General features: G+C 40.8%; 1 protein-coding gene across 1 annotated transcript; it reads left to right on the top strand.

The window, feature by feature from the left end:
- Positions 1–5409: 5409 nt before the first annotated feature.
- On the top strand, positions 5410–8538 carry LOC311147798 (uncharacterized protein). Its single transcript, XM_084184584.1, has 5 exons — positions 5410–6133; positions 6606–6740; positions 7091–7147; positions 7459–7608; positions 7759–8538. Exons 1-5 carry the CDS (start codon positions 6131–6133, stop codon positions 7894–7896), a joined length of 483 nt encoding a protein of 160 aa, XP_084040710.1. The 5' UTR covers positions 5410–6130; the 3' UTR covers positions 7897–8538.
- Positions 8539–12609: the final 4071 nt, after the last annotated feature.

Raw genomic sequence — 12609 nt, 5'->3', positions numbered from 1 at the left:
GACGGAAACTGTGTGTATATAGTATGGACCTATGTTTCTGACTCCATGTCCCTCTGTCCATTAATCACGAACACACACCCCAAGTTCTCTCTTGTCACCTTTTAAAGTCGTAGAGAGTAGCAGCATAATTGCAGGCTATTTGGACACACACACACACACACATGCCTGGCGTGACGAGAGTGGACTATGGTTCACTAGCAGTACAGAATATTTGCATATTTACAACGTTTACAGCGTGTGAAAGCACAACGCTGTTGGGAAAAGGAGAAGAAAAACCGGGTATTTTGTTTAACTTTATTTTTTATGGAATTGTGAAATGTCATGTCCTCCAATTGAATCAGCAAATCCTGCTAGATATTTTTTTTCTGAGCAAATGCTTTTCAATGACTGTTTAAACCTGATACCAGCCCTGTAAAGAAGTATGTTAATATGACAATTTGACCATGGTATTGTTTTTTTACTGCTCTGTAAAACAATTTGTAATTTGCTTGATCGAGATGTACGCCATACATAGGTAGTAGGGCTAGGAATTGCCAGGGACCTGACAATAAAATATTATCACGATACTTACGTACCTATACAATATGCATTGCGGTTCTCACGATTCTATATGTATTGTGATTCGATATTGTGATTTGATGTTCCACACATATTGCGCATTATGGCTGCTGCAGAGAGACGAGTGAGAGAGAGCATGAGAAAACGAGTTTTGATCAGTCAGGGAAATAAAAGTGCTGAAAACATTGTAGTGTCTTAGCTCTTATTACTAATGCTTATAATAAGAAAGACTCCGAATACAAGGAAGTGAACTGGAGCTTCACATTTACTAAAGCTAGTTAGTACAAGAATAACATAGAGCAACACTGCACATGACCAAGGGCGCTCCGCTCTTAAAGGGGACATCAGTAATTAACAGAACATAACATTCCTTCCCTTATACAATCAGAGTTACTTTTACCAAACCACAACTGAAACATTTTCCAGAACTTGTTGTAGTTATTTTGAATATTTGATTGGAACTTGAACAGTCTTAGTTTTTGGTTGTGTTTGTTTGTTTACAGGTCCAGTCTGTCTGGTGGACGGTGCCTTCGTTCCGGGTAGCGCCTTGGATTGTCTAGAGGCTCCTGCACATCCTCAGTGTGTGCTTGCTCCATTATAGCTTCTGCTATAGCAGCACCTTCATCCACACGTTCCCTTCTTTCAGCCTGGGGTCTCAGTACTGCCCCATCGTCCTCTACAGTTCCCTGTGTGTCACTCCCATGAGCTCTCTGTGCCTGTTCTCTCTCGATTGTTGTGCTGATTTCCGTGGAATGCATTTGGTTAAAGTAACGTCGCCACATTATGTCTGGGCTCACTTGAACCTGGTAAGTTCTGGATCCCGGAGTCCTTGCTTTAGGGTTTGCACAAAGTGTTCTACGGAGCTGAGGTTGAGTGTTTGATTCCGTTTACTGACATGAATGTTGTAAACTCGTCACTTACGAAAGCTTGCGCGTTGTCGCTTACCAGCTGCAGAGGCAATCCGAAGCGTGCAAACGTTGTTCTGAGACACTATAGTCTGAGCTGAGGTGGAGGAGTCAGTGCAAAACACCTCTGGACATTTCGAATGGGCACCAACCATAACCAGAAACATGTCCTTTTCAAAGGGGGCGGCGTAGTCCACATGAATTCTCTGCCATGGCTCTATGGGCCATTCCCATGGGTGGAATGGGGCAGGAGCAGGCATGTGAAGGACTTTCTAACATCCGCTACAGTTCTTCGCCATGTTTTCTATCTGTTGATCCAGACCGGGCCATTAGAAGAGGCTCCTTGCGAGCAGCTTCATTTATACAATTCCAACATGCCCTTCATGTAGTTGCTGCAAAACCTGATGTTGGCATTTCTGGGGTATCATGACTCTCATTCCCCACATCAAACATCCTTGGTACGTTGTAATTTCGTTTCACCACTGGAAATACGGTGTCAGCTCCTTTCTGCCTGTAGCTGGCCATCCTAACATGGTGTAGGTGTATACTTTTGACAATGTCACATCTTTCCTTGTCTCCCATTTGATAACTGTGCTTGTGACAGGTAGTGCCTCGAGCTGAGAGGTATGGAAAATGTCCACTGCATCCAGACTCCTTTGTCTTTCTCTTGTACAGGGCTGTCTGGATAATCCATCTGCATTTGTGTGGAGGGACGACGGCTTAAACTCAATGTCATACATTTGACCGGCAAGGAACAAGGCGTAACGCTGTAATCTGGCCGCTGTCATTGCCGGAATACCTTTCTTTGGACTGAAAATGGAAAGCAATGGCTGGTGATCCGTCACCAGTGTGAAACGCTTCCCATATAGGTATGTGTGAAATTGATTAATTCTCCACACTAGTGCTTCTTTGTCGATTTGTGAGTAGTTATTCTCTGCATCATTCAACGTTCATGACGCAAAGGCCACTGGCCTCTCTGACCCATCTTTCAGTGTGTGTGAAAGGAGGGCCGCAAAGGGGACGCATCACAAGCCAACTTCACTGGCAGTTCGGGGTCGTAATGCATCAGGACCTGTTTAGATGTGATGAGCCGTTTTGCCTCAAGAAACACATTTTCACACTGTGCTGTCCACTGCCATGTCCTATTATTTTTCAGGAGCTGATTGAGAGGCTGGACTACTGCTGAAAGGTTTGGGAGGAATATTCTGTAGTAATTGATCAGTCCAGTGAAAGATCTCACTTCTGTCACATTTTGCAGTCGTGGTGCCTGTACCACTGCATACATTTTGTCCTGTGTTTTGTGCAATCCATTGCGGTCGATTTCATGTCCACAGAAGACTATCTTGTCTTTGAAGAACTCCTACTTCTGTAAGTTTGCCTGTAGCCCGTACTCTTTCAGTCTTCTCAGGACCTTTTCCAGGTTAGCCAGGTGCTCTTTATCTGTGCTTCCTGTTATGATCATGTCATCCAGAATACACTGGGTTCCTGGGATTCCTTGCAAAATCTGGTCAATAGTTTGTTGCCAAATGGCTGGGGGCGATGCAATGTCAAAAAAACCAGGCAGTTATACCTGTATAGACTTTTGTGTGTGTTTATTGTCAGGTACGGTTTGGAGCTCTCTTCAACCGGTAGCTGCAGGTAAACCTGTTTCAGGTCGATTTTACTGAAGTGTTTCCCACCAGCTAGTGCAACAAAGATGTCATCCAGACGTGGCGGAGGGTATTGGTCCACATGCAACATTGAATTCACAGTTACCTTGAAATCCCTACACATTCTAACAGACCCGTCTTTCTTTACAATAGGAACAATGGGTGTGGCCCATTCGCTTCTGTCCACTTTCGTCAGGATCCCTGTATCCTGCAAGCGATCGATTTCTGCTACCACATTTGGTCTCAGGGAGTATGGAACAGATCTGGCTTTGCAGAATTTTTGGGTTGCATCATCTCTCAGTACGAGTTTGGCTGTGAAGCCTTTTACTGTTCCCATCTGATCACCAAAAACAATGTCGTATTTCTTCAGCAAGTGTTTCTCGGTGAATGTTTTATTGGAGGGCTTCAGAGGGGCAGTCAGATCTCTTAGCAAACTGTACATTTTTGGGCCAATCAAACTCAATAACTCTGGTACTCTCTTGTTATCAGCAATGTTGTTTGCAATGAAGTACTGTTCCAGTCGTTCAATGTAAGTTGCCCAGTTTTCTTGCGTGTCATCAAACACATCTATTTTCCCGATGCTGGCCATTCTCTTTACCTTGGGGTCTTTGATCTGCCGCTTCGTTCTCGTCAGCACTCCCCTCGTCGTCACTGCTTGCTAGCTGCTGCGCTACAGTCAAAACCTTCCTCTCTTTCTACCAGCTCCATCTGCATTCGTGATGCACACTGTAGGAAATCATCCTCGTCACCATTGTAGTGTCTTAGCTCTTATTATTATCAGTATGTAAAATGTTTGCACTCACTAACTGTAAGTCGCTCTGGATAAGAGCGTCTGCTAAATGACTAAAATGTAAATTACTAATGGATATAATAAGAAAGACTGAAGTGAACTGGAGCTTCACATTTACTAAGAATAACATAGACCAACACTGCGCATGACCAAGGGTGCTCCGTTCTTAAAGGGGACATCAGTGATGAACAGAACATAACAAACATGTTGGCTCACTATTTAAAAAGAAGATGGAGAACAAGCTATAGGGTGAAAAATTCCAGAGTTTTGGCGCAGGTACAGCTGACTAGCGCTAGCTAACGCTACCTACAGTAGAAAAAGAACAAAAACGAAGTCAAATATCGATTGTCCGAAAATAATATAACTAATAGTTAGTCATAATGCACTGCTTTTGTATGTGTTACAACTGTTTAAATCTGCTCCAGAGGATCGACCAACCAACCTGACCAATTAAGTGACTTGATATAAGATATCTGCTTAAGAAAACAAACATCTTCCCAGATCTTTATTTGGCATGTCAATGATAGTCAGATGAGTTGGCTCACAGATCACATACTGAGTATACAAAACATTAAGAACACCTGCTCTTTCCATTACATAGACTGACCAGGTGAAAGCTATGATCCCTTATTGATGTTAATTGTTAAATCCACTTCAATCAGTGTAGATGAAGGGGAGGAGACAGGTTAAAGAAGGATTTTTAAGCCTTGAGACAATTGAGACATGGATTGTGTATGTGCGCCATTCAGAGGGTGAATGGGCAAGACAAAAGATTGAAGTGCCTTTGAACTGGGTGTGGTAGTAGGTGCCAGCTGCATCGATTTGTGCAACCTGCTCTCAGAGCATTTCGTATTATTCTGTATGTAAATCCGAAACACTCCATTTAGTATGATACAGTATGTTACGTCTCGTATGGTATTTATTAATTGGTGGATGTCCATCACCCATTTCATATGACATGTTACAAATTATTATCCGTATGATATGTTATGAATTCGTAAAATGTACAATATGTTAAGAATTTGCTAAATGTATGATATGTTACGAATTCTAGCTAGGTGGCTAACATTAGCTAGGCTAGGGGTTAAGGTTAAGTTCAGGAGTTATGTTAAAGGGTTAAGGTTAGTCAGGTGAATGGTTAGCTAAAAGGGTTAGGGTTAGGGGAAGGGTTAGCTAACATGCTAAGTAGTTAAAAAGTAGCTAAAAAGTAGTAAGAAGTTGAAAAGTTGCTAATTAGCTATAATTGTTTGCGACGAGATTCAAACTCGCAACCTTTAGGTTGCTAGACATTTGCGTGATATGCCCACCCAACCACCCATCTTTTGTTGCTGCAACCATCTGTCTTATGTAACAATACCAAACTTAACATATCATACTAAACGGAGTTTCTCAGATTTACTTACAGAATAATACGAAATGCTCTGAGACCAGTTTGCAATGTGTCAAGAACTGCAACACTGCTGGGTTTTTCACACCCACCAGCAAACGGACATGCAGCCAACTTGACACAACTGTGGGAAGCATTGGAGTCGACATGAGTCGGCATCCCTGTGGAACGCTTTTGACACCTTGTGGAGTCCAAACCCCGACAAATTACGGCTGTTCTGAAGGCAAAAGGGGGGGGATGCAACTCAATATTAGGAAGGTGTTCCTAATGTTTGGTATACTCAGAGTAAGTTCACAATACAATCCTTTGACTTGAATGCAACAGTTTGAATACAAAAGTTTCAGCATTATTCTACTATTACGCATGACACTTTGCCCAAATTATTTCGAGGTCTCTAAAGTGTCCATACCCCACTAGTTGGGGCGCATCTAACCTAAACCTGTCCACATTGCTACCCTGCGCCTATAGTTTCTCTCCAACGAAACCGAAAGAAACTGAAAAGGTGATTGATCGCGGAAGTTTTTCTCGACTTGATGGGACTGGAGTTTGGTGAAATCCTAAGCCCACCGCCAGCAACCCATGACGGAGAGGGACACTAAAGACGCCAACGGGAATTCAGCAATGTTGGTAACCACGGATCTTCGGGAAAACCACGGCACATCCTGGGTCCGCTTGCCAACGCGTTGACTTTTTCCATTTAACCATATTTAAACACCCAAATAGGCGACTTACCGTTTGGATACAATGTACGCAGCCCGACCATGAATAACTCCCGTGGCTCTTGCTGGCTCCCGAGGACAGGGATTTTCTCGTCTGAAGAACATCCTATAGAAAATGATAAATGGTAGGTGGCCATTCCCTTCTGACATGAGATGCATACCTGCGTAACGATGGGTGCTGTCTTAGTTTAATGGAAAGCACAATGGATGGGATCCATTCATGTAGATAAAATGTAAAACCAACTCATGTTTAGGTTTTTTCTCCACCCTAATCTGTTTCATTTTGAAATGTTGATCATGATTAAATACAGACGTATACTTATTGTGCACAGTTTATGCACTCTCGTGCGCCCAAGAATAACATTTATTGGGCGCAAGAAGAACATTTCTTGGAACAACGAGAGTGCGTAAACTGTGCGTAATAAGTATAAGTCTATATTTAATTATGATCAACAGTTCCAAATTAAACAGTTTAGTTGGTTTTACATTTTATTTACATGAATGGACCCCATCCACAACTGTGCTATACATTAAACTTTAATTAAAACAAGCTAACTGCCAGGTATGTCCTAACTCATACACTACTTAATGTTTCAGTGTGTGAGCGGGCCTGTGCTCCGTAGCGTCGTGGTGTTTCTGCTCTTGGGTGTCTCCTACAGTAAGCGCAGGTGCAACTACTCGGAGATACTCGACTCATACAGAGAACTCATCTTCGTTGAACTTCAGAATTTGGTATGTGGGCCTTCAGAACGTCAAAGTGTGTTAGCCTACTGTTCACAAAACCAAACTGGCTTTATCTCACACTTAACCATTCGTTCAGTTGTATCTGTATTAATTTGTTCTACCTTTTATATTGTCCCTGGAAAATGTCAGGTGCAAAACTTACACTTGAGCAAAACGTATTCAATAAGTCTGACACTATAGTTTGAGCCACCCTATAATATTATGCAGTTGGCACCCTCACTTGGAGAAGTGGGTGTATCTGTACAGTGAATACTTGTTTTTGACTGCCCTCCACTGGTTTGCCTTATGAATGTTATATTATTTTATTGTCTAACAGTTTGTTTGCTTTATTGGAACAGAATCTGACGGGCAATTTTGACACATCCAAAGAGAGGGACTGTTGTCCCTCAGGAAAGGTAGTGTGTGTGTGTGTATGTGTGAAAGAGAGACCATCTGTACCGAATGGGACCCTCCAGTTTCAGAACCATGGACAGGGGATGTACCTAATGCCCCTCTGTGACAACAATTACACCTATGGGCTTGTCTTATACTACAATAAGAACTTGATTTGGTTGTTTGATTTACTGAATGAATGATTGATTGAAGGTATACAATAGAAATGTGTGTCTGATGACAACACAAGCATTAAACAACATGTATCTCCTATGTGTATCTCTTATTTGACAGTAGGCCTAACGCACTGTTTTCCTATGCTTCATAATGGCAGGTGCAGCACGTTTTGCGCTCCATCCATGGTATGACGCAGCAGTTCCTGTGCCAGGGCCGCGGGCAGGGCATTAGACAACAGGGGGGCATGGAGAAGCCAGTGGAGATGATGGAACAGCTGATCAGACAGAACTGCAGACACACTGACCTGGTGAGGCCACTCTTAAAGACAGGGCTTTTTGTCACTTACATTTTCATTTTTTATAATTATAATAAACATGAATAAATGAGGTATTATCAGTCAACGACGACGTAATGACATTAGATGGATATTCAGTGTTTTGCCTTTGCTTTCTTTCAGGTGAGAAGACAGAAGAGAGCAGCTCCGTGTGTGACTTCCCAGAGAACAAAGAGAAAGAAGAAGAAGAGGATGAGACTCATCAGGGCACTGATACACTGTTGGCAGAAGCTGCAGAGTGTGTACATGCCCACTAAATAAATACATGTTTTTCTTTTTCCCAATCATTAAAAAAACAAAACATGTATGGATTGTGTTGAATTTGGTTCTCATTTTGTATAGTAGAATCACATTTGTATGTCAGGCATGGTGCTCTCTGTTTATGACCTTTCTTCTTGGTCTGTAGTTCCACATCTATAAGCTACAGTGCACAATAGATCATCTGAATTAAAGGTAGACTCAGCGATATGACGTAGCTGCAGAAAGTAAACAGCATATTGGGTCAATTTCCACAACAACTAAGAGCATTGAAACGCGAGGCTCAACTTCTACACTGTTTTGGTGACCTGGCTACCACGCTGTTAACAGCGTGAAGCGAACCCGTGCACATGCGCAGATACTGTGATTGACAGTGTGAAGTGTTGCATCTCGCTCATCTCAATATCTCCGGTGCTGCTCGTGGCAATGTCATTTCGCTGAGTCTACCTTTAATAATGGTTTGTTTGGTATACAATACAATTACAATATTTACTTGTAATACTTTGGTGCACACACATAAAAAAATATATTATCTCATAATCCAGAGATTGTGATCCCTTTTTCTTAAACATATATTTTGTGCAGTTCTATCAAATTAATCAGTTATTCAAGCTGCCCACATCTAATAAAGGTTTCTCAAACTGCACCATTTGTTTTTCAATTCCTTTAATTATCAATACATGGGCTATTATTAGATGGCCTCTTTTGTTCTCTTTTGATATGAAATTGTTATCAAAATGGACGAAAAAACTGCTACAGTAGGTGGCAGCATGCATATTACATTTGTGCGAACTCCATTATACCGAAGACAAAGAAGAGGAAGAAAAAAGACTAAGAAGAATTTTTATTTGATTTATTATGATCCCCATTAGCCGATGCCAATGGCGACAGCTAGTCTTACTGGGGACAGACATATAACGAAAAATACATTACAGACAAATGTACAATTTACATACATTGAAAAACATGAACATGTAGTGTGTGTGTGCATCTAGCAGTTACACATACATGTCAGTACATACACACAACAATTAGGTCACATGGGGGAGAGGCATTGTGCTGTGAGGTGTTGCTTTATTTGTTTTTTATACCAGGTTTGCTGTTCACTTGCGCTATATTAGATGGAAGGGAGTTCCAAGCACTCATGGTTCTGTATAATACGTTTCCTTGAATTTGTTCTGGACCTGGGGACTGTGAAAAGACCCCTGGTGGTATGTCTGGTGGGGTAAGTGTGTGTGTCAGTACTGTGTGTAAGTTGAATATGCAAACAATTTGGAATTTCCAACACATTAATGTTTCTTATAAAAACAAGAAGTGACGCAATCAGTCTTTCCTCAACTCTTAGCCAAGACAAACTGGCATGCATAGTATTAATATTAGCCCTCTGATTACAATGAAGAGCAAGATGTGCCGCTCTGTTCTGGGTCAGCTGCAGCTTAACTAAGTATTTATTTGCAGCACTTGACCATATGACTGGACAATAATCAAGATAAGATAAAACTAGAGCCTGCAGGACTTGCTTTGTGGAGTGTGGTGTCAAAAAAGCAGAGCATCTCTTTATTACGGACAGACCTCTCCCCATTTTTACAACCATTGAATCTATATGCTTTGACCATGACAGTTTACAATCTTTGGTAAAACCAAGTAATTTAGTCTCCTCAACTTGTTCAACAGCCACACCATTCAGTACCAGATTCAGCTGAGGTCTAGAACTTAGGAATGATTTGTACCAAATACAATGCTTTTAGTTTTAAAGATGTTCAGGACCAGTTTATTACTGGCCACCCATTCCAAAACAGACTGCAACTCTTTGTTAAGGGTTTCAGTGACTTCATTAGCTGTGGTTGCTGATGAGTATATGGTTGAATCATCAGTATACATGGACACACATGCTTGGTTTAATGCCAGTGGCAGGTCATTAGTAAAAATAGAAAAGAGTAGAGGGTCTAGAGAGCTGCCCTGCTGTACACCACACTTTACATGTTTGACATTAGAGAAGCTTCCATTAAAGAAAACCATCTGTTTTATTAGATAGATAGCTCTGAATCCACGATATGGCAGAGGTTGAAAAGCCATAACACATACGTTTTCTCAACAACAGGATATGGTCAATAATATCAAAGGCTGCACTGAAATCTGACAGTACAGCTCCCACAATCTTCTTATTATCAATTCTTTCAACCAATCATCAGTCATTTGTGTCAGTGCAGTACATGTTGAGTGCCCTTCTCTATAAGCATCCTGAAAGGCTGTTGTTAATTTGTTTACAGAGAAGTATCATTGTATTTAGTCAAAAACAATTCTTTCCAACAGTTTGCTAAGAGCTGGCAGCAATCTGATAGGTCTGCTGTTAGAACCAGTAAGGGCCGCATTACAACTCTTGGCCTGAGGACAAAGACTTTCCTCTAGGCTCAGATTAAAGATATGACAGATAGGAGTGGCTATAGAGTCAGCTAAAAAATCTGATTATTTATTAGCCTAGCGGATATAAGTATTTTTGTCATGCAACAGTGTCTCTTGCGCTTTTGACAATGATTTTGCATGAGGCCGAATTCACATGATTTGCCTAACAGGTGCTGTTAGATTACAATATACTTTATCTTCCAGTTTAGAATGGTGTAAACAATACTAAATAAAGAATAAAGAATACCAGAGAGTCTGTTCTAATGAAGAAAAAAAATTGTAAAGCCTTTAATACAAAGTTTAAAAACAGCTGGATTTGTGAAATTGCTTTATCCAACATTTTGCATGAGGCTTGGTGATCACAGAATCAGTAGGATATTAAACAAACACTCAAATAGCCAACAGGAACAGAAGCAGAGGGCTGAGTGACTCACTCATTCCTGGCTTTCGTTCCAAATAAGTTATATTATAATGCAGGGCTAAAGACACATTCTTTCTGATTGTCTTTAGTATGCAGTCTCTCTCCTCTTGCTACAGCTAATTTCGTCAGAATTATTATGTGGATTATAATAAATGAATATATTTGTAGGGGTTGATGCATTTTTCGTTAGGGCAAATCTGGTCTGTGATATTGAGTTAGAAATGTACAACTTTAGATTACTTAAGCCTCGAATACATTGCAAGTTTGCCCTTTTTTGTCCATTATGCTACACTTTACAATAGGACACAACTCTGACTGACCGCAGCATCTATCGGTAGTCTAAATTTTGGCACAAATTGGGGGATTTTTCACACCTAGCCAAGCTATTAGACTATCCTTTTGTAAATCAATGGAGGTGTGGATGTTTCAGTCAGTCTCTCTGCTATTGCACTAGAGTCCTGCATTAGGCAAACAAACAAAAATCAGCTGGCGGGTGTTCCTGGAGTTGAGAGAGAACTTCGGTAATACAATGGCGCAATTACACTTGACATGTAGACTGACGATTTTCGAAAAATAGGATACTTGTGCTTTACAGCCCATTACAGAAATGAAGAGTCGATGTTATCCACCACGGAGTGGGACAGTGCAGCTCAAAACTGCAGATAACATAAGGCCAGCTATTGTGAAACAATACTTGTGGAACTTGTTGATTTCCTCTATCGCTTCAAGAGGCCTACTGTCTACCTGGCAATTGTGTGGCGTCACCTACAGATTTATGTGTGGTTTCAGAGAGAAGCCAGATGCGAGCCTGCGACCAGGCACGGGGGATGACGTCCTTTTCCTGCACAGCAATTTGAAGAAATCTAGTTATGAATGGACTGTTTTTTGAAGTTATTGTTTTAGTATATTTATTTGTTGTCTGATATTAGAAGGCAGGAAAAAATGAATATTAGCCTACTGTCTGTAGTCATAAAAACAATTAGGCTAAATAAATAGATGTTATTTTGTTGGGTAACTAATCGGCTCTCGAAACTCATTAAGAGGTCCCGTGTAGCTCAGTTGGTAGAGCATGGCGTTTGCAACGCCAGGGTTGTGGGTTCGATTCCCACGGGCGGCCAGTATGAAAAATGTATGCACTCACTGACTGTAAATTGCTCTGGATAAGAACGACTGCAAAATGTAAGAGGTGACTTCTATCTTCAATATAATAATTCAGAAGGTTAAAGCCGTAAGTTTTAGGCCTGCATTAAATTAGATTACCAAGTTCATTTTTCATTATGTTATAATAATCCATGCCTTCTGGGAATGTTATAAAGTCCACAAGTTATGTTTGGAGTTAGAAATATGGCTGTCAGAAGTATTATCATGGAAATTATCTGCATATTTCAAGACATGGCATATAACAGTGCAGTGAGATACTTTTCTCATCAATCGCCTTGAAAAAAAATGTATACTTAAATACTGAAAATCAACCAATGTCAGCATTTAAATGCTTTATTATCCAAATGTTGAAAGTGCGTGGGCGACGGAGAGAAACAAAATGGTGCAGTTTGAGGCCATCTGGCGCAGAGTGATGCGTTCGTGTACATTCTTCATTGTAACCACAATGTCACAAATAACTGAACACACACACACACACACACAACATGAGCATATTAACTTTTTCAAAACATGTATTTATTAAAGACTATCAGAAAAAATGTTGATCCAAAGCCACAAATGAGTGAGTCACTCAGCTTTATGCAGGCAAATATAGCTTTATGTTGCAAAATAGCCTACTATATAGGCCAAGCCTAAACACATATATTAAATTGCCTAAATAAACTAGTACATTTAATAAATAAATGAAATAGCTCAGGTCTCGAAAATATGGGCAACCCTTTTCCCCCTCC

Source organism: Coregonus lavaretus (assembly GCF_964263955.1).
Source record: "Coregonus lavaretus genome assembly, chromosome: 20".
NCBI lineage: Eukaryota > Metazoa > Chordata > Actinopteri > Salmoniformes > Salmonidae > Coregonus > Coregonus lavaretus.
This window is presented reverse-complemented; position numbering and strand designations above follow the sequence as displayed.